Genomic DNA, 22,929 nt, shown 5'->3' with positions numbered 1-22,929 from the left:
CAATAATGATGTTATTTATTTTATGCGTTTGTTTTTTTAGTCTTGACGGCCCAAATTTAAAATTATGCTTACCTACTTCGCAATGATATGGTGAAGTGATGAACGCCGAATGGTTCTGCAGGAGTTCCTCCTTCACGACGTCTGTACCCACGGATAATCAGCAGTCCACAAGATGTCCGAAGACATTAGTTCACACCGCAGGCTACTCCGAAAGCTTCTAATTCCGCAGAACCTCCATTTGAAATCCTTCCTTTGCACTTACACCATTTTAAACCCTGTCTTTTGAACCGTAAAAACATGAGTCGCTTTGTTGAATTACACAAATACTTTGTAACACGCAATTCGCGGTGCGTAAAGATTCTGATACGTGCAAGATATCGCCCGTACATTCATTTCGCATTAGCCTATACCAGTTTATGATAAAAAAATAAGTACGTAAAAGCATCGCATACATTTATCGTGTGAAAAAAGTCGTAAACGAACCGCCCTGGATGTTAAAACATTTTTCTATGAGTCGTGATAAGTTTTGGGAGTTAAAATGATGCTTGTAAATGCCGATGGTTGTTTACAACTATTTCGCTTTAAATACCGATATATGATAAAATGGAAGTTGAATTAAAAATGTAAATTTCGAGTTACCTTATCTCCTCGCCCTGTTTTAAGTGCTGTCAGATGTAAATGTACATTTTAATCACTTGTTCCTTTATAAAAAACTAGATTCAGCAACAAGGGATTAAATTCGTATACGTCGTAATTCTGGTTATTACATTTATAAATCAGTGACTGAATTCTCTGGAGTATTGCATATCGGAATATAAGCAAATATTCATTAATTGTATATTAAATACTCCCGATAATCCTTTAAGGAGATTATCACTACAATCGAGTAGAAATACAATTTGATTATATTTTAACGGCAATGAACCTTCTTTGATTAATTATTTGCAGTACACCAGAGGATTTAATAAATAAAGCTTTGAATATTATTTATAAGAAAGTAAACTCACATAAAAGGTTTCTATTTGAATTTACTTCCATTTTATAATATTAATTTATAGACTGAAATCAAATGAACTAGCCGTATACTAATGCATTAATCATCATCATCATCATGTCAGCCGACAGACGTCCACTGCTGGACATAGGCCTCCCCCAAGGCTACACCTATGCATTAATACCTAATTTAAAATGAATACAACACATAAAGGAAGTGAAGCGCGTTATAAAACTGGAATTTTTCGATTAGAACAGGTATTAAAGCAAAAAAAATGCATTAATTTACATAAGTAGCTTATTTTTAACTTTGTTTTTATAATTACGCCAATATCGATTGATAATTTGAGCGCCTGGTTGGCGTTAAACACTTCTTTGAATGTTGCAAATTTTGCAATGTAACTCGCAATTATATAGATGTATTAGATGAAGCCTTTACAAAAAACTGAGACAATGTATTATTTGTACCAAAGTACAACTGCCTATTTTTTGAAGGATTAATCATGGAGGCTCACAATACTAAACGAAACAAATAAAAATATATCACCTAGATTTTCCTAATGTCTTTTTCTATACTGTATTCCGACTGTTCATCTCACTTCAGCCTAAATAAACCTAAATAGATCCAAATGGCGTAAGGAACACATTACCCAATGTGTCCGTTACGCTATTTGTGTGTTATATTCACCTGTAGCACCCTCTTCGGCAGCCCCGTCTTCTGGCTGAGCTGCTTGAGGTCCTTCGCATCAGGGTTGTGGTTGATCGCAAAGTAGGACTTCATGGTGCGCAGCTGGTGGTGCTTGAAGCTAGTGCGCATGCGTTTGGTGCGCGACGTGGAGCCCAGGCTGCCGCCGCCGCGGAAGCCCATCTCCAAGTATTCGGGGTTCAGATCTGGGTCGGGCAAAACATTAGGCGATGCAAAAACGATCGGTAAATTCCTGTGTACGCTGTTGGCGATTACGTCTTTAGAGTTTCAAGTAGCGAATTATCATCATCGTTATTAATTTAAATGAAAAAATCTCTCCGATGCCGTCGGAAAGTGAGCTGCAGGGGCGATCATAATTGGAGAACTGTGTCCAGCACCTGATTATTTGTATCTCGTGATGATAATGATGATAATACTCCATAACATAAACCGAACGAATCTATTATTCGTCTAAAATATATGTTTATAACTTTATAGAGACGTAAGCGTCAATCAGCTACATTGATAAAACAAAATTAAATAATTATTAAGATGTAGACCTTAACATTAAATGAGATTTCATCATGCCGTAACTGTACTGAATACCAGATGCCGTATTGTAATTCATCATTATATCCAAAATGCTTCTTGAACAATTAATTTATAACAACATAAAACAATACGTTTAAAATTTAATTTATTAACCGTAAAAGCGAGCGCAAATTGCATTATAATCATTTTAATTGGATCATACACCAATTCACACAATTATGAAAAATGTACGAGGAATTACCAACGCATACCAGAAAACTCGCTGTGCCAATTCGCTAGCAAAAAAACAATAAATTTCATGAAATAGTGTAATAGTGTAAATGTTTATACTGTCCTTAGCTAGATACAATTACGGCGGTGGCAGAATAACAGCGTCCGTTGCTGAAAACCTTTGGGGCTGCTGTGCCCCGAAGCCTTTTTGGCACAGACATCAGCTGAGCCACCTTCCCTTTCAATTAGTTTGTAAGCATTATCGTGTACTTTTATTTTGTACCTATGTTACAACTTCTTGAATAAACGTCTTTTATTATTAGTATTATTAAATAAAACTATTAAAAAACGGATTTTAACGCGTATATTGAATTTACAATACAACCGTTTAGAGCGTTTGTGGTCAATGTGCAAAACTACGCACATACGTCGGGATGTATAAATTCAATAAACGCGATATAATCCATTTTAATAGTTTTATCTCATGTCATGAGTAACTATCGCGGTAACCGAAGGGAATATTAATAAATTTCACATTTAATAAATTTTCATTATATATAGTGTTTGTCACTTACGCCAAAATGATCCGGCGTAAGTCCATCGCAAGTACATCCTTGCCGTTTTATAAGTCTACCTTTTACCTACCGTAATTAATTTCAATTTGTATTCGTTTTCAAACGTTGACACCTCGTCGCATTCTGGTTATCGCGTTTCAAGTCAGACGGCTAAATAAAAAATAAAATCGATACCGTTGACGCCAAAATACCGACGGTGTCATAACATTTGATTTCATATTTAAATGCAAATTACATTTCGAATCGAACGATGTTAAAATGTATTATCGATGAGTGTGAAAAGAGTCGTAAGTTTAAATGGAAACAAACTCCCTCGTTTCATGTGGGCAATAATTTCATTTTAATACAGATTTAATCTCAAACGTTAAAATCAAAAGTTTACAAGTTCTTTAAAAGTCGTTTTAATTACACGTATTTTGAAAAGCGCCTTTTTAAACAAAACGGGCGCGCTTTTATTGCTGGCCAGTTTCCTTAATAAAACGGTTGCCGTGGCGCTTGAAATCTTTACCACGAGGGCCCGTGTCAGTCGGCTTTACCTTTTGTCCCGTTCTCGGCGGGGCGGCGAGAGAGAGAGGAGAGGAGAGGCAGTAAGGCTCGCGGGAAAGTTTACAACTGCGTCGTAAAGCGATCGTAACACGGGTATGGGCACTAGCCATTGTTTTCAGTTGCGTTTTATCAAGTGTGCCTGGCGACTCGGAGGGGGTGCAAGATATAAGCGAAAACTAAATGTTACGTTCCCGGCACGACTTAAAATAAAAGCTGGCCAAGTGCGAGTCGGACTCGCGTTCCAAGGGTTCCGTACATTACACAATGTAACAATGTATTTTTCACCTCAGCAGCTCGAACAAGCCTACTTTCGTCACTCCCTGGAGTGAGGAAAGTGCGACTTTCCTCACTCCAGGGAGTGAAACAATGTAGCTTTTTAATTTAGTGAAGGCCATGAACTTCATACTACGGTACGGTCCGGTCCGGTCCGGTCCGGTCTCGTCTCGTCTCGTCTCGTATCGTATCGTATCGTATCTTATCGTATCGTACATATTATAATACTTTTTTTTTCTGTTTATTCTGTGTAATTCGAAATACATTTTAACCTTTAATATGTTCTCACTACTGAAGTGAAAAATTATGTGTGCAACACGAGAGCAAAGTTATTTTACATCTCGTGTTTTTGAGTCCCTCGCTACGCTCAAGATTCTACCTTAGAATCTTTCGCTTACTCGGGACTCAAAATAAATACTCGCAAGAAAAACCAACTTTCCTCTCTTGTTGCACAAATAACTATTTTATGTGAAACGTGAGTAAAATGTCTTTAAAAACCAGTAGGGGTCGGATCCAAAACTAATCAATTAAGTCCGACTCACGCTTGACTGCACATTTTTAATAGGTTTTCCTGTAATCTATAGGTAAAGATTTATTTAGTGTATTCTTTTCAAAATTTTAGACCCAGTAGTTTCGGAGATAAAGGGGGGAATGGTCATTTTTGCCTATTTTCTTGAATAACTTCTAAGCTATTTATTCTAAAATTACCTAAAAAATATATGTGAGATCCTCACAATGAGCTCTTTCTTTTGATATGTAACATGATATAGTTTGAAAAACTATTTTTTTTATTTGCTCATAATAGGGGCCCCCAAAAGTGGCCCCTATGTTTAAAATTAATTTGTTTACATGTCCGTCTTTAGATCACAACCTTACATATGTGTACCAAATTTCAACTTAATTGGTCCAGTAGTTTTGGAGAAAATAGGCTGTGATAGACGGACAGACAGACGCACGAGTGATTCTATAAGGGTTCCGTTTTTTCCTTTTAAGGTACGGAACCCTAAAAAGTTACACTATTAGTAGCCAACATAGACATAGTATATACAAGTAGTTATAGACGCGCCACCGAGCGACCGGGGGTAAGAGAAAGAATATTCATATAAAATTTGGGCAGCATAGGATTTTTTTCTCTTTCACTCTTATAAATTTCGGTATTTCGCCATCGCCTCCTACCTATGATGCCACCCGATCGTTGATAAGGACAAAACATGGCACTATTTTCTCTTTCCTCTTATAGGAATCGCAATAAGACTATCTTTCTCTATCAAAGAGTGTCAGGCCCTTGGTAGCCAAGTTGTCTTATAGTTAGTATAACTGTAACTTTTGGGAGTGGGACGTTGCTCATAAAAATCTTTTTTCGATTCGTATTAGGTACTTATTATGAAACTACTTTAAAATATTATGATCCTAACGCAATCACTACTAGGATTTAAAATAACTGGTGTCCATATATTTTTTGACTTATTGGTGCTAGCTGTCAATTGAGATTATACTCCATGTGCATAGACTTTTTTCTAATGAAAACGTTCCTTATGCCCATGAAGTATAAGGACCCTACTCTGATGGAAATGTTCCTTATGCACATAAAGCATAAGGAATTAAGGACCCTTTTCTGATGGAAAGCCACATATACTGATATAAATAGGCTACGGAGACTGCTTAACATCAGGCGGGCCGTATGCTTGTTTGCCACCGACGTAGTATATAAAAAAAACGTAAATATCACACAAAATCGAAATATTTTAATTACCTATCTAAGCACTGTAATAGGGTATTCTATATTTTTTTATGAATGGTATCAGTCGATCAGGTTTGTTTTAAGGATCAAATGTCTGTATGGGACCCATTGTATTAAAGCAATACAAAAGTCACAAATGATGATCAAAGTCCGCACTTTACTAACTATACGCTTCATACAAAATGACATTACATTGTGACGTCAGCATGTAACGTCGCTATCGCTTAGAAGTTAGATTAGAAGCCGTGGAAAACAAGGAAATCGCGATTATGTCGGTGAAATATTGCGTTTATGTATATTGTTGCTATACAATTTTTTTTTCATAAAATGTAAGGAATCGAATGTTACCATTATTATTTTCCAAATGGACCTTATTTATTAAACCCAATTTTAAGTTTCCAATTTATTGTGATATATACTCATTTTATATCTATTTAACTAGATTTAGTTAAAAAATTCAAGATGCGGAAACTATCCTACAGTGAGCAACTTAAAGTACCCGCGCCCGCTCAAGGGTCCGCTCCCGCCTCCGCTCGTGGCTCACGCCGGCGTGCGGGCTAAAGAACGCCGCGGTTTAACGACCAATAAACCCTGTTGCCAACAAAAACTAGTAACCCGGCGCAACACCTCACCACGGACCACTTGGACATGTTGACAAAACCTTTGTACTTAGACCACAAAATCTGATCACTTCCGATCAGATCCGATCCGACAATATTTTTTTTCACCTCAGCAGCTCGAACAAGCTTACTTTCCTCACTCCAGGGAGTGAAATAAATTAGCTTTTTTATTTTAACGAAATCCATGAACTGCCACTTCATTCATACTTTTTTTTTTTTTTTATTATAAACTGATCGGCGATTGGCCCTAGTCACACCTGATGGAAAGTGAAGACAGGGCCTAAGATAGAGCTCACCGGTTCAGTAATAGCCTATTCACTCTTGTTTGTTGTGTTACTTCTATAACAAATTGTTTTTTTTTGTTTCTCTGTATTATTCTGTGTAATTCGAAATACATTTTAACCTTTAATATGTTCTCACTACTGAGGTAAAAAATTATATGTGTAAGTTGTGCAACACGAGAGCAAAGTTATTTTACATCTCGTGTTTTTGAGTCCCGAGAAAGCGAATTCTATAATTGAATCACGAGCGAAGCGAGTGATAAGTTAGAATCTTGAACGTAGCGAGGAACATGTAAGAATAAACACTCGCAAGAAAAACCAACTTTCCTCTCTTGTTGCACAAAAAAAAATCATAAACGGACAATCGAGAGAGATGTGGTAATTGTCAAAAAAATCTTTTATCTCGCCTCGAATTCCATAACGTCGTATGTGAAGATCGTACCAAAATGACTTTTTAATATTCAACACATTATTTATTCTAATAAGCTGATACTATATTTCTATCATTTTAAGTTTATAGTATGAATCTTCTCAAATTACTTTTACGTCTAAGACCTTAATCTGTTAAACAAAAACCATTGTTTCTTTTATTCAATAAGGAAATAAAAATATTACAAAACCGGCCAAGTGCGAGTCGGACTCGCGTTCCAAGGGTTCCGTACATTACACAATTTAAACAATGTATTTTACAGTACATATGGTGCTACTTCCTCGCACTAGTGCGTAAAAGAGCACTATTCGTGCATATGTCGAAAGTTTAAATAGCCATATGTACTGTAAAACGTTGTACGATACACGTGCGAATAGGTAATTCGCAACTCGTGTCGAATTAAAACACTCCCTGCGGTCGTGTTTTAATTTATCGCCACTCGTTTCGATTTTCCTCTTTTCCGCACTTGTATCGTAAATAACTATTTTATGTGAATGTCTTTAAAAAACCCGTAGGAGTAGGATCAAAAACTAAGTAATAGGTTTTCCGGTGATCTATAGGTAAAGATCTATTTTGTGTATTTTTTTTCAAAATTTTTGACCCAGTAGTTTCGGAGATAAAGGGGGGGGGGGATTGGTCATTTTTTGCTTATTTTCTTGAATAACTTCTAAACTGTTCATCTTAAAATTATAAAAAATATATATTTGAGATTCTCACAATGAGCTCTTTCATTTGATATATAACACGATATAGTTTGACTAACCATTTACCCCCCAAAAGTGGCCCCCGTGTTTAAAATTAATTTGTTTACGTTACATGTCCATCTTTGGGTCACAAACTTATATATGTGTACCAAATTTCAGCTTAATTGGTCCAGTAGTTTCGGAGAAAATAGGCTGTGACGGACAGACAGACAGGCGCACGAGTGATCCTATAAGGGTTCCGTTTTTCCTTTTGAGGTACGGAACCCTAAAAAGAAAACCGATGTAAGTACACGCTGATGCTATGCCTAGAATATTTAAGTTAATAAATACATTTATTTAGTTCTCGCTGCATCAGAGCCAGAAGCCACGTAACAATATCGAGTTCCCAACTCGACAATTTTCTTAAGGAAATATTATACCTTACAAAACGACGCAAAGGACAAAATAGAGCGCAAGAGGGAAGAAAAATTAATCTTACATTAGAAGGGAACGTTCCAAGAAAATTGCATTATTATTTCTCAAGGAAAAGCTTTGAGTACAATAGAAAAGGCGGCCCTTTGTGGTTCTCCTCAATAATGTACCGTTTGTTTATTTAAAGTTGCTTTTTCTATTAAAAATACGAAATCTTGAAAAAACAAAAATAAGAAAACGCTCATGGAATCGATGAATTTAACATTTTTTTTTGGATTATTTACTATGATTTATAGCAATTAGACGGCTTATAAAGTATAAGTACTTAGTACTTATCTACCTACTCATTTTAATTAAACAATTGACTTATTTACTACTTTTATGCAGTTTTTTTACCCAAGATTAGGAGAATAATTGATTAAAGCCGTTCCATCGGTTTGCCGCTGTCTCTGTCACATTTCGCAAGAAAGAACGGGAAAGAACATACGCGCCAAGTGTCAATTTTGATCGAATTTTGTAGGTTTTTTTTTTTTTTAAACGTTACCTTAAAATATCGAAATTCTAAAGCTATGAATTTACTATTTAAGTTAAGATTGTTTTTTCTTCTTTTTATGTTTATAGTATCACATAATAAATAACCGAGTAAAGTAGGATTAAAAGTCCGAGTTAGAGGTTACTTTGGGAATTAATTGTATCGAGCGAAGTGTCATAATTCGTGTATCGGAAGCTATGTTGTTAAAGATAATATAGTCAAGAACTACATATATTTTTTCCACGTCTACGAATATCAACGCCTCTTAGAAAAACATGATCATATAAGGAGATTTTCCGCCTTCTGGCTCAGGGAACCGCCAATTTATCTACACGATATTTAGTATCCAGTCCAGAATCAACTTAAAATGTATTTTTTTATAGCCTATATTGTGTCCCACTGCTGGGCAAAGGCCTCGCCTGTCTTCCGCCACGGCTTTGTGCATGCTCCCGCCAGTCGCCACAAAAAGAGTCCAGGTCGTCTCGCCATCTTTTTGGCCTGCCTCTGCCTCGGGTGATCTGTGGTGCCCATTCGGTCGCTATTTTGGCCCATCTGTCCGTGTGCATCCTACAGATGTCCCGCCCAATCCCACTTGAGCTTATTAAAATAAATAAATTTAGAACAGTCAATCGAAATACCACTAAATGTTTACGTCCCTTACGGCAATTGTCTAATCTTAAGGTATATCATTAAGGCGGTTCCCTGAGCCAGAAGGCGAAAAATCTCCTTATATGATCATGTTTTTCTAAGAGGCGTTGATATTCGTAGACGTGGAAATAATATATGTAGTTCTTGACTATATTATCTTTAACAACATAGCTTCCGATACACGAATTATGACACTTCGCTCGATACAATTAATTCCCAAAGTAACCTCTAACTCGGACTTTTAATCCTACTTTACTCGGTTATTTATTATGTGATACTATAAACATAAAAATAAGAAAAAACAATCTTAACTTAAATAGTAATTTCATAGCTTTCGAATTTCGATATTGTAAGGTAACGTTTTTAAATAAAATAAAAATCGACAAAATTCGATCATAATTGACACTTGGCGCGTATGTTCTTTCCCGTTCTTTCTTGCGAAATGTGACAAAGACAGCGGCAAAGTATTTACAACCTAAAATCATTTACGATTGTACGCGCAGTTTATCGTAAGGTCGTATAAGGATTCCATCGTAAACTGTGTTATACTGCCATGCTAAGTCAAAACGCCGTATCTCCATATTAATTCAACAGTGGCATACGTCGTATTATGTTAACCACGACCACGGGCCTTTATAATACCAGAGCTTTTATTGCGATTGCATACCGAGCGCGCGCGAGGAGTTTGAAAAGCCTCGAGTGCTAGAAATCTTGTTTGGGACGCTATTTAGTTTTAAGACTATATGTTAGACCAATAAAAGCCTGCAGAGATTTTGCCAGCACATTTATTTAATCGTATGGCGTAAAATATAAAAAAATAGGCAATTAATCATAATAGCAATTTAATTATTATAATTAATTTAGAATGGGTAGCAGGTTTAGGTGGGTAGCACATCGTAACTGGTGAATTTCCAATATGACTTGGAACTCCGGTGGCCGTTTAAGAAGTGTAACACTCTTACGGTAGATGTCGCTAGGGTCCCCTAGACCCATATAGTGGGAAGATTTGCTGACTGTGGATGAGGCACGGATGAGGTCTTGGTGGCTCAGTTGGCAGAGCGCTGGAGTATCGATCCAGGGGCCGTGAGTTCAAGTCTCACCCAAGGCAGTAATTTTTCCACTTTTAAATTTATTCTAAGCTTCATAATAGCAATGTTAAGTTTAGTAAGTTAAACATCAACATTCAGGGTGCTGAGCCAAGCAGCTGCGTCGGGTGTGAGATGCAGCAGATCTTCTGGTGGCCCTTGGTATGAATGGAGGGGGCAGCGCTGGATAATATGGTCCATGGTCTGGTCCTCTTCACCGCATCACACAGAGCTGAGTCCCTCCACCCCCACTTGTGCAAAAGGTAGTTGCATCGGCCGTGACCCGTTCTGTTGACAGCACACGCAAGTGCCAGTGTTATTTATACGTCATAATTTCAAAGTTTGACGTTTAAAATAACACCTTCACTTCGTGTGCTGTTAAAATCTCTGCAGAATTTTCTTGGTTTGACTCTAGTTAATTGTGGAAGCATAGAATTAATACTTGTTTGAAACTCGGGTTAAGTATTTTTAAAAATTCGAAACCCAACGAATTCTAAAGTGTATACTGCCGTCTCAAGGAAAAAAACCATAACTGACAAAAAGTAAGTTTCGAGAAAAAGCCAAAAAACTTTGCGCTCCTGTTCAAATAGGTTAAATTCTAAGTACAAAGTTGAAACTTTTGTTAATGAACAAAGAAATAGTGTAGAATTTTTAGGCATTATAAATTATTCGATTATCTATTTATTTAAATAAGTTATTTAGAAAAAATAGTTACTACCTCGTAAAACAAATAGAATAAAAATATCTTTACTAAGATTAAATGACATAAGTGCGTACTTATGTTTTTTGTGTTAGTTTTGCACTATGATGTCTAAGAAATAAAAGCACAAGTACACAGTTGTGCTTATGTTACTAATCGATCTAGAAGCTGAAAAAGCACAATTGGGTACTTTGTGGTTTTTTTGCTTAGTTAAAGTAATCAAATTATGATTTATCTCGTTAAAGGAATTCATAAAAATACGATGAGGAATCAAAATTATTTATTAAAAGAAAACAAATAAGATACTTTTAGAAATCTTTGAGTAATAATGTAACACAAAACTAAAATTAACCACAATTTGATTGCACTAAGTAATTACTAATTCTTTGAGATACCCTTAATAATAGCAATAATGTAATACAAAACTCAAATTTATTACAATTAGATTCCACTAAGTACATATGCTTTTAGAGATCTTTAGGTAATAATGTAATGAAAATGAGGTACAATCTAAAGATCGATAATGTCACTACTAGAGGAATTTAAAATAAAAATTGCAAGTGGTAATACAAGAATTAAAAAAGGATACATTATCGCAACTCATAAAACAATTACGATCATCGCCAGGCTCAAATCAGAGTATCGTCGACTTACGAAAATTGCTTCCAGAATAAGAAAAAACCAAAAACATTAAGATGTCACACCAGTCATGCTCCGTATTACGAGTTTAGAAAAAAATTGTGGTGGAAATTGGAGGAGTTACGATGAACAACTGAATTGTTATAATTACAAGTTATTACATGACATTTCGGAAGAAAAAAAGGTATCTCTCTTGATAACAAAATTAAATAGTAACATTTATGACACATTGCCATTAGGTGCTACAAATATACCCAACCCAAATTTCGTATTTAGAGACAAGCTAAATATAATAGGCTTGAACAAATGTGCCAATTTTTATATGTGCAGGTTATATAAAGGTTTCAAGTTATGAAGGGGTCAAAAGTAGCTCGAAATGGTTTGTGTAATATTACACACGGTTGCTACTTTTTCTTTTAACTTGGCTGGACACGCTGCCGCATGTCTAGATGTTCCAACTAAACAGCTAGGCGTATCTAGAGAAAATAAAAAAAGAGCTCTTTTGTATTTGAACCAAGCTGGGGTAGTTTTAAAAAGGCAAAATTTTTACCTGCAAAAATGTCCGTTTGTATTAAAATCTAAGGTTGAAACAGAATGCGGTACACCAATACACGTTAACACTTCTCATGTTTTTCAAAATAGGCAGGAGTATTAATACGTGCGTACTGCGTCGTACTCGCAACCTCTTCCAAAGGAAAAAAACCGATCAAGCCGCGCGCGCCAAGTGAACCGCCCGAAATCTGTCTTTGAGGAGACCGGAGGGGGACTACCTACTAGCATGATAGAGCATAACTGACAACAATGTTTAAGAAATAAACCACAAGTTCACTGTTTTTGAAACCGACACTAAGCAGAAAAAGCATAAGGAAGAGTCATACGAGACAGAAAAAACATAATGTGCAACTTATGTTTTTTTAGGTTCCAAGAGTTATGACTAATAATATTTTTTTACTAACAAAAATGAACATTTTTGTCAACTTAAGGGTTTTTTACATAGAAATTTTATGTAATACTAAACTATGGTTTTTCTTCTCATGAAATAGATGTTGGGCTTAAACTCAACACAAAAGGGAAAAAAAACACAAGTCGTCACTTTAGTACTTTTCTGTCTATGAATATAAACTTATGCTTTTTCTTTCTCAAAAAGGAACTAACTTTACCAAAATGGCGTGTAGTTATGCTTGTCTAAATCTTGACCTGTTAGAGATAAAGAAATAACTGCTAGATAGAAAAATCACATTTTTCTTCCTGATTTCGAGGGTGTCAATAACTCAATTTCGCAAAAATTGTCACTTATGGTTTTTCTCCTTAAGGCGGCAGTATAGGTACTTAAATGTAGATGTATAATATAATGAGATCGAAGACCGGTCTGGCCTAGTGGGTAGTGACACTGCCTGTGAAGCCGATGGTCCTTGGACTCCTGGGTTCGAATCCCGGTAAGGGCATTTAATTGTGTGATGAGCACAGATATTTGTTGAGTCATGGGTGTTTTCTATTTATTTAAGTATTTACATATTATATATATTGTTGTCTACCCATAATAAAATGGAGCTATATAAGCTAATTACAGACGTAGATATACTTTATGTCATTGTATGTGCAAAGTTTCATTACAATCCAACACGTGGTTTTAAAATGAGAACGAAACTCCGTTTGTATGGGAAGGTGAAATTCGGCCGAGCTTGCCGGGGACTCTTAAAATATTAAGTGCTGTTAAGCCTCTACGCCTCGCGTTCGCGCAATAATCAAAAGAAACCCATTCCGCCAAAGTTATAAATGCACTGTAAACAATGCGTACGCTAAAAATGCATTTCACATTACACGATGGCGATGGAAAAGGGCGTAACGGACAAATTAGTGACGGTGCATACGGCATTGCGATACGGCGTTATTATCGGCGTAAAACGCACCGGTGGACGCATTATTGCGAGCTAATTGCAGCCGACGTATTGGAACTTATTACAGATTTAATCTTTTTGTTTTTGGAATTTGGAGTTTTGGAATGATTTTGTTAATAAGATATGAAATGATAACTAATAATCATTTTCATGTTTAATTATGATTTTTATTTAGTGATAGTGTCTACGCAAATTTTTAAACGTGTTAAAAAAAGTATAGTTTTCTGTAGCAGTTATAAATGCTTTAATATTTGCTTAATTTTTTTTTATACTAGCTGTGCCCGCGGCTCCGCCCGCGTGGAATTCGGTCTGTGTCAGTAAGCGGCTAATTCAATTCTCTCCCGACGGAACTTAAAAAGTTGACAGATGGATACGCTAGAGGACTGTAGTCCAGATAAAATATTTTACAATTAGGTACCACTAAACAAAACTACGCTCCAAAATCAATAGTTTTTTCGCCCTTATTCAATTTTTTGACGTGATTTAAACGACGACATAGAGTAGTAGGTAGGTGTATATCGGACGATACAGTACCGTAAGGTCGGGGTACTTTAGCCCTTACAAGGTTACTTTGTCCACCCATGAAAACCCATTTATTGAATTAATAAATTCTTAAGAGGCCGGTGTCGATTTTAGTCGCAAAAATGTAAAATTGATAGATTTAGTCCGTGTAATTTTACACCTTTTGTTGCCTAATTGAAATAACAAGTACTGGTTTCTATTAGCACGTCTTCTTATCTTACCTTTTATCAGATCAGTTTTTTGAAAACAGACTCACTAAATTAGTAATGTTTGCTTTTCTTATGGACGTTTAAGTAAACGCGCGGAAAGCACTGATTTTGTCGCTCTTATTTGTAAATTTCGTAAAGTTTGGACTGCTAAACATGGTAATTTTGTATTACACATATCCTGTACTTGACGTTTATTAGACTACATTTTTATTATTATGACTTTGAAGTAGTGTAAATGAAAGTTAGACGAAATCAATTTTCTCCAGAAATTACTTCAAAACAAATGACAATTTCTCTGAAAATCGACTTAATTTCAACGTAATTTTGATACTTAAACAATCTACAACATTTGCTGAAACTATTCTTATACATAAATTTGTATAATTTACCACCATGATTTTTGATGAATTTTTAAAAACTGCCCCTTCTTTTCATGCATTACCGGTGACGCACGCTCGCGACCTCATTATTAAAAGGCAAGATGAGAAGACGTGCTAATAGAAATCAATACTTGTTACTTAGATATTACGTAACAAAACGTGTATAATTTCAACGACTAAATCTATCAATTTTACATTTTTGCTCCAAAATCGACTACGGCCTCTTAAAAAGGACACTAAAAGCTTACACAAAAACAGATTAATCACGTAATGTCGTTTTTAAGAATGTATCAATTCAATAAAATAGATTTTCATGGCTGTGCAATTAACCTTGGAGGGCTGAAGTACCCCGACCTTACGGTACCTTTTGTATTTTTACGTCCTTGACTATACCTATCCAAATCATGTCCATATTTGAATATTAACGTCAAATAAATGATAAGATACAGCGGCCAAGGAGTTTACAAATATCTGAACACAGCCTCTAATACCAGCAAGACGTTAAATTGCGTGTTCAAATCGACGGTGGAAATTTCAAACGTCGTAAGGGACATACGGCCATATGTCCCTTACGACCTAAATATCTGATGGCGACTGTACTTACGGCCGTATTCGGACAATTATAAGATGTCACACTGCACCGATACGATACTGATCTGCCAGTGTCAATATTTAACTGTTAACTTTTAACACTAACAGATCGATATCGTACCGCTGTGACTGTAAGCATAGTTCGAATGCGGCCGTTAGAATAGAAACCGTCAGAATGTTTTAGCTTAACTTACGCCTTATCCTAAGCCCTGGAACAGAGTGGTAGTGAATGTAGTTGAATGTCCATAATTTATTCTACATTTACTTTTCTTACCCCACTCAGTGGAAACTCAAAGGTCGTATGTCCAACCTAATCTTATGTCCCTTACGGCGTTTTTCCTCGTTGTACCAGAATAAAGGCTTTTCTGATCGCGATCCGCGTTGACGGTTCGTCTCGTGTTTGTTTGCCTTGATTTAGTAGACTTTAACTCAACGATTACATTAACCAACAGAAAATGATCCTTCAATCATACACCCTATAGATATACCCACAGCTCAGCTTACAATGGTACCATCACCCAGTCTAAAAAGACCTAGAGCTTAATATAACAAGTCTAAGCGAAAAGATTTAATAATACTGGTACAAAGAAAATAAAATTTACGCTTTATAATTTCCATTATGAATTGAACTGGAGCTTCTATAAAAAGCTCGTAACAAAATAGGCCAAGAAATAATGGCCTTTCATAATTTATACCACATTTCAAGTTCGAATATTGTGATAGCAAATGTAAGCTGACCGTCGCTTTAATATTACGACCGAGGTTCCAAAGTTCTCTTTAATCTGGTTTTCTTAATTTATTCTTGCCTCGGATTTTACAAAGTTGGTGAATCAGATTATAATGGATTTGGAGTGAATCCATAACTAATATACGTCGGTCTATGTTTTTATGTTACGTGTTTTTGGGAAGGGGTCAGGGTGTAGTGGACATCGCTTTGGGCGTTCGTGCCAAGATACGGTCGCTCCGTACACCATCGTCGAGACTGTTCGCCGTTTAATTCTAGACCTTATTTGCATACATGTAAGGTCCACCGACGGTCATTTAAGAGTGTGCCCAGAATGCTATTTTCATATTGTAGGTAAGTACTTGACATTGCAGAATTAATTAGGTATTGAAATAAAACCTTTAGTTTAGTAGGTTTGGGAGTGAACTTGAAATTTTTGTTTTAATACTGCTGGATTCTTAGTTTTTACGGTAACCAAAATTGACTTTAGCGCTGTAGCATCGAATTTTAAGCAATAATTATGACGTAACACTTTACAAGGTACAGTTACATTTAACAGGTAACATTTCGACGGTGGAAATTTCAAATGTTGTAAGGGACATACGGCCATATGTCCTTTACGACATTTGAAATTTCCACCGTCGATATGATGTAAGCAACATTTTTAAACGACTTACAGAAAAAGGTTTTATACGAAAAAAATTCAGTCAAATTAAAATTGATCAAAATCGACACAGAAAACTACATTCGGAAATTAAACTTCTTTTGAAATTGTTAGTTGACGATAGCTTTCTAGTTTTGGTATAAAATATGGTTATAAACTTGAAATGTATTTGTATTAAAGCAGCACTAAGCAATATAAAAGCCGGTTATAATAGGTAAGTAGTAAATATACTGTCGAAGTTTTACAAAGATTTACGACTAAGCGAGTATGCAAGCAGTAAAAGCTACCTCAAAACAATAAAATAACAATTAAAAAACGAAATTAACCTAACCAGCTGATAATATAAAAAGTTTCTAGATTATACCTGGCGCCGTAAATGGTACAATTAAAGGAATTATATTTGATACATTCGTCGGTCAAGGCCGTAAATCTAACCTTACTATAAAAAGCCAACAGTAGTAATTTATACGTAATGAAGTTGTCACATCTGCTTCTAACCTCGCGTAGTATCACCTTTTACCGACGTTTTGTTGCGAAATGACACAAATCAAACTAAAATACAGAGAAAATTTAACTTTATGACAAAAGATTAAAACCTAAAATGAGATCGCAGTATGGTGGGTATTATGTACACGCGTTCGAATTGTGAGCGCGAGTTTGTTCTTTAGTTTTTAGTGTTCGGTTTCGTTGCCGCTCCATAAATTTTATATAACCTCGTTTACCGTCCAGTGATTTATCCCCCGCCAAAATATGTGCCCCGTATTTTTTCAATTTCTTTTTTTATCGAACAGTTCGGGTAGTCGATCGCAGATAGGCGTCGACGGTAGTTAGTATTGAAAAAAGGAGAAATTTCACTTTTCGGGCAGAGACAAAAAGGTCCCGGTTTGTTCTTTTAGTCGATATAAGATAAAGTGTCACGACACCGGCTTATGTGCCCGTTTATTTAGTTTTTCGAGTGCAGATTTCGCTGTTGCATTCTCGATGTTTATATAAGTTTTGAAGGCTTAATGTAAGGAGCGAGCGGTTTAATCGAAGTACTTTACCCGGTGGTTAGATAAGTGGGCTGGAAGCCGTCAGGGCTAATGTGATATCCATGTTATTCCGTTTGGTGAGCGCCGCTATCGCGACCGAGACATCTGTGTCGGCCGGTGGCAGAAGGACCGCTGTATACTCTTTATTTATTACCTCTTTCCATTTCCGAATCACACGAGGTTTTAAAACTGAATTTACAAGTTATTAGAAATCGTTTTTTTTTCTGTTTTACAGCTTACAGCGGATAGTAATAAAATAATAAAGGAACGAAGGTTTAGTTGGAAATGTTATCCGTTTATGACGGGTAATTATTAGTCGAAAATGTTAGGTGCGGTGAGGTGCCAAAAAACATTTCATTGAGAGTATTGAGACCGATTCATAAACAAGGTATAGAATATAGATTAATGGAAGCGCGGTGGCTATCGATTTATCACCGGCCTTTATTCGGGGGACATTTTTTGTGTGTCGTATGATAGTATCGTGGAATAACTCTACCGTTTTAAGTAGTAATGGGAGTGAATGAAATATGTTGGGTCCTGAGGGTTGTCACCGTTATTTAGATACGCTGTAAAAAAACCTGACGACTTATTTGACTTCCTTTGGGAGAAATAAGATGTATTAGAATTAAAAAAATGGGAACTGTTTTGTTTTATTAGTAGTAGTAATAAATACGTACTTTACTTTTGTATCAACAAGTTTATTTTTAAGACAAGTTTTGGTTGAAATTGGGTGAAATATTAGCCACAAACTAAGCAAAGCTACCTACTATGTAATCTAGGCGACGGTTGGCATAATAGGTACATATAGTTCGGCAGACAACATACATCCATAACTCAGGAACAAACATTCGTAATAAACACACCAATAAGGGCTTACCGGGATTCGAACCCTACTCGAACTCTGGGTTACTACTACCGGCTGTTAACATCGAACGACACACGAACATAGGCGTGTGTAAGCACTCTATAGTTAAGAAATGGTACATCCCTAGCTGGCGGCCGGTAGCGCCCCCTGCGGGCAGCTATGCGGCGCAACACCCGCGTTGACATTTATCATTTTTTAATTTTTGTCGAAACCAGCTTTGTTCCAACTCTTAAAATACTAATTTGATTTGACAACAGAACAGCTTCTTTGGTGACACGAGTGAGATGCAGTAGTATTTACAACCCAGGCAAACGACAAGCAGACTAATCGACAGGTAAGCGATTATCGTCGCTCATGGATGCAACACCAGAGGTTGCAAGTGCGTTACCGTACCGAGTACGCTCTTTTCTTAAAGGTCGTAGCGGTTAGGAAACACTGCGGGAACACTCCATCATTATTATCATTAACATATCAGCCCTTTATCGCCCACTGCTGAGCATAAGCCTCTCTTCCATCACGCCACTCGACCCGGTCCTGAGCTAATCTCATCCAGAAGTGACCCGCAATCTTCCGGATGTCGTCCACCCAACGAGCCAACGGACGCCAGGGGCTTCTTTCATCCAAAAGCCGCCACCATTCCGTTAACATTTTAGTCCACCTGCCTATTAGCAACATGTCCCGCCCAACTCCATTTTAGTTTATATTGACGAAACTAACGTCTTGCACCTTGGTGCGTCGACAGGGGCGTAGCTAGAGGATATGGCGCCCGGGGCAGTCGCCAAATTTGCGCCCCCTGAGGACTGACAAAAGTTTCCCTTTTGCCCATTTTGGCGCCCCCCCCCCCTTGGATGGCACCCGGGGCACTTGCCCCCTCTGCCCCCCCCCCTTCCCACCTAGTTACGCCACTGTGCGGCGACGGATCTCGACACTCTTTTACTCAATCTTGAAGCTTGATACCGAGTTCACTCCACACCCACAGCCATCTAAGCGGTGAAGAGAGAAATGTTGCCGTTGTTGGAAATGTGGTCCAATTTTACAAGGTGAAGTGACACTGGCCTTTTGCCCCTTTTGGCAATTGATACGCGCTTGACCAATGACAATTTCGCCGCTTTTCAAATGTAAGTACTTAAGGGTCCCCGGCAAACTTGGTTCTCCATACAAACGTTCCGCTCTCATTTTAAAACGACTAGCTAGATTGCTCTGAAACTTTGTACTTACAATAGGATAAGGTATATCTATGTCTGTAATTAGTTTATGTAGCTTCAGATAACATAGTTAAAAAAATACAGCTAATTTAAGTTTTTCATACAAAACTTGTTTTTGCTCTATTTCGTTTGTTTTATAAACTGGATCTATATAAACTAATTACATACCTAGATATACCTCATGTCATTATATGTGCGAAGTTTCATAACAATCCAACGCGTAGTTTAAAATGAGAGCGGAATATATGACCAGGAATATATGATCACGCGCCATGTTGCGCAATTTCACTGGAACTAATTTTTTCATACTATACTGACACTAACGCCCTTTTGACAATGATAATATATCTGGTCAGGCTTTACGTTTGTATATGAAGGTGCAATTCGGTCGAGCTACCCGGGCACTTAAACTATAGTTTATCTATCTACTGAGCTCGTTCACTTACCTGTACTGACAATGGCATTCTGTTAAACAAAAGCCATTATTTATTTTGTGCCTGAGCGCGTGGCCTTTGTGCCTGAGCGCGTGGCTATAGTGTGGGAGCCTCAGGCACAAAATACATAATGGCTTTTGTTTAACATAATGCCATTGTTAGTACGTAAGTGAACGAGCTCAGTAGAGATAGCGTTAACTATACACGTAAATCGCGTCACATCAACAAATCCAGTTGACGTTTCCGAACTTCGAATAGGAGCCCCGAACGCGAGTCGACAATCTCAACCATCTCCAGATATTAGGTATCTTATCGTGACTATTAAACAGCATGGGAGCTTTTGAAGTTAAAATGTAACTGCGTAGTTTTATCACCGACAGATTTTTTTTATAGTTTCCGAAAGCAAATTAGCTCTTCTATAAAAAAAACCGGACAAGTGCGAGTCGGACTCGCTCACCGAGGTTTCCGTAAGTACGGAAGTACGGAACCCTCGGTGCGCGAGTCCGACTCGCACTTGGCCGGTTTTTTTTTAATGTTTTTGACACATCAGCTAGTTTTGATGAGTTGCTTTAATTTATTATGCGTTTAGCGCACAGCTGATCGAATGTGAATGCCCTCTTAATTAACTTTTTAGGGTCCCGTACCCAAAGGGTAAAAACGGGACCCTATTACTAAGACTACGTCGTCCGTCCGTCTGTCACCAGGGTGTATCTCATGAACCGCGATAGCTAGACAGTTGAAATTATCACAGATGATGTATTTCTGTTGCCGCTATAACAACAAATACTAAAAACAGAATAAAATAAATATTTAAGTGGGGCTCCCATACAACAAACGTGATTTTTTTTGCCGTTTTTTCGTAATCGTCCGGAACCCTTCGCGCGCGAGTCCGACTCGCACTTGGCCGGTTTTTTAATGTCCAGTCATACCTGGCACTGGCAGGTAAGTATATTGGCGCGCTTTAGACCGGACGCGTTTTTTTCTTTTCTTTTTTTATGGACCAAGGATTTATGAGTATGCAGTTTATCTGTGATTTTGTGGCTCAATCTATTAATAACGGTTTTATTCTCGTGACGTCACGCCGGGAAGTGACGTCGGGCATTTTTTCTTTGGCTTTTTATAGACAGTCAAACAAAAAGTAAGTCGTCATATTTGTACCAGTCAGGTTTAACCATAGAGAAATATAGAAATAGTACTAACTCGCATCAGTTTTCTTACGACATATAGCGTCAAGTAGTGGATTTATCAATACCGCTACTTGACACTGTCACTAGTGTCGCAACTGACGAAAAATGTTTGTTTGTTGTTTAAAAGTGTTGGTAGGCCTATTTGAATTACAGTTGCTCAAAAAGTGCTACTTTACGTAGCTGTTTAGCGTGCGGAAAGTTGGTATTCGCGAACTAGTGCTTTTTACTTTTCCAGTTTTTTTTTAATTTATACTTGTTCCAAGATGAGTGTTAATATTAGTTTCCTTTAAACGTCGTAACCAACATAAAAACCTACTGTTAATGTAAGAAAACGAAAAATTTACATATTTCATATTTCATTACTTACCTCTTCATCATTATAACACGTTTATTTTTTAATATTGAAGATTGAAAAACCGTCCTTAATAAGTTGTCTGAATGGAAGGGAATAGCTATGGAAGGTAGAGGTAGGAATAGCTGCCGAAACGCCTGTCAAAGAAGAGGCGTTTTTTCTTACTGCAAGCTAAGTTTCCAAAGGCAACATTCGATATTGTTTTTATTCCTTACTTGTTGTTTTTCTTACTTTTTCGCAACTGTATTAAAAAACGTCGTTCGATACACGTGCGGAAATGTCATTCTTCACTCGTACCGAGTCTTGCCTTCAAGATATCTCGGTACTTTCCGCACTAGCATCGAAATGTACTATTAAAGATTACATTACATATGGTGCTACTTTCTCGCACTAGTGCGTAAAAGAGCACTTTTCGTGCATATGTCGAAAGTTTAAAGGGCCATATGTACTGTAAAACGTTGTACAATACACGTACGAATAGGTAATTCGCATTCGAATTTCCTCTTTTCCGCACATGTATCGTAAGTAACTAATTTTTGTACAGAAAATTACAGACAAGGCGTCTCCGTTTGGTTATATCCTCTAAGACTCGCTCTTGTGAACGTTTCTATGCGATCTTATTCAGTCTGTGGTGCGTTGTCAAGAAATAAGCCCAACGTCACCTTAAAAGCAAAACGTCGTATCACGAAAGTACTATAGAAGCAGATAATACATTGTCAAGCTTAACTCACCTAGCAAATTCAAAAGGTCGAATCTAGTAAGGATTATAGTGGCACTTAGGACGTTTTTGAAGTAATCGAATGCCGTGGGCGTACGCCCGGCCCCACGCCTTCCGAGCTACGCGTCGCTTGAAAACTAGGACGTTTGTTTGAGAAAATGTCAGTGTAATTTGAGTCTTTTGCCTTGGGCAATAAAGTGAATTTTTGAGAGGAGGGTTTTCTTGCGAGCCGGCAAAGTTATGCGTTACACTCGTGAATACGTTTTGTGTTGAATAAAAAATCGAAGTTGTAATTCGTTCGGAGAATTTAAAATACTTTAATTATCTGTATGCGAGTTACAAAAGTAAATACATAACCCAATTACCCCCATTGTGAATGAATTTCATTCATAAGGTGGGTATGGACTTTTGCAGTTATGTGTGCATGTGTACAGATCTTGTTTAAATTATTTTACAGTACATATGGTGCTACTTTTTCGCACTAGTGTGGGAATGAGCATTTTTCGTGCATATGTCGAAAGTTT

The 22,929-nt window shown here is 37.0% G+C and overlaps 1 protein-coding gene across 2 annotated transcripts in view; it reads right to left on the bottom strand.

The window, feature by feature from the left end:
• LOC134754558 (protein apterous-like) overlaps nt 1–22,929 on the bottom strand; it is a 130,831-nt gene that overhangs the window by 22,389 nt on the left and 85,513 nt on the right. Inside the window, exon 5 of one of the 2 annotated variants that reach the window (XM_063690870.1) lies at nt 1,682–1,884. The exons of the other annotated variant lie outside the window; for it this stretch is intronic. Within the exon in view, the coding sequence (XP_063546940.1) occupies nt 1,682–1,884 (203 nt within the window). The remainder of the gene's footprint in view (nt 1–1,681; nt 1,885–22,929) is intronic. 2 annotated transcript variants of the gene reach the window in all.

This window comes from Cydia strobilella, chromosome Z, assembly GCF_947568885.1.
Source record: "Cydia strobilella chromosome Z, ilCydStro3.1, whole genome shotgun sequence".
NCBI lineage: Eukaryota > Metazoa > Arthropoda > Insecta > Lepidoptera > Tortricidae > Cydia > Cydia strobilella.
Note: the sequence above shows the minus strand (reverse complement) of the source record. Positions and strands in the feature narration are given on the sequence as shown.